At 40.2% G+C, this 333-nt stretch overlaps 1 protein-coding gene across 1 annotated transcript in view; it reads left to right on the top strand.

The window, feature by feature from the left end:
* LOC110428253 (Asparagine synthase family protein) overlaps window positions 1–333 on the top strand; it is a 7,285-nt gene that overhangs the window by 250 nt on the left and 6,702 nt on the right. Inside the window, exon 2 of the mRNA XM_089785615.1 lies at window positions 51–168. Within this exon, the coding sequence (XP_089641741.1) occupies window positions 51–168 (118 nt within the window). The remainder of the gene's footprint in view (window positions 1–50; window positions 169–333) is intronic.

Raw genomic sequence — 333 nt, 5'->3', positions numbered from 1 at the left:
TATTCAATGCTGGGTTCTGCCGTGGTGGGAAAACTGTTGGGATAACGCAGCCTAGGCGTGTTGCTGCTCTTACTGTCGCGAAAAGGGTAGCTGAGGAATGTGGTGTTGAGTTGGGGCAGAAAGTTGGGTATTCTATTAGGTTTGAGGATGTCACTTCGAGCTCAACAAGTATCAAGTACATGACTGATGGACTACTTCTTAGGTAATCTTCTTTTCCTTTTTAAAAGTATTTTTCATGATGATACACCTCAGTTTTAATTGGTTTTATATTGATGAAAGTGCTAATGAACATTAGAATTACTGCATAACTGTGATATGGTGGGTTAACGACCA

Source organism: Theobroma umbraticum, unplaced genomic scaffold, assembly GCF_002168275.2.
Source record: "Theobroma umbraticum cultivar Fairchild unplaced genomic scaffold, ASM216827v3 scaffold_31.0, whole genome shotgun sequence".
NCBI classification, from domain to species: domain Eukaryota; kingdom Viridiplantae; phylum Streptophyta; class Magnoliopsida; order Malvales; family Malvaceae; genus Theobroma; species Theobroma umbraticum.
This window is presented reverse-complemented; position numbering and strand designations above follow the sequence as displayed.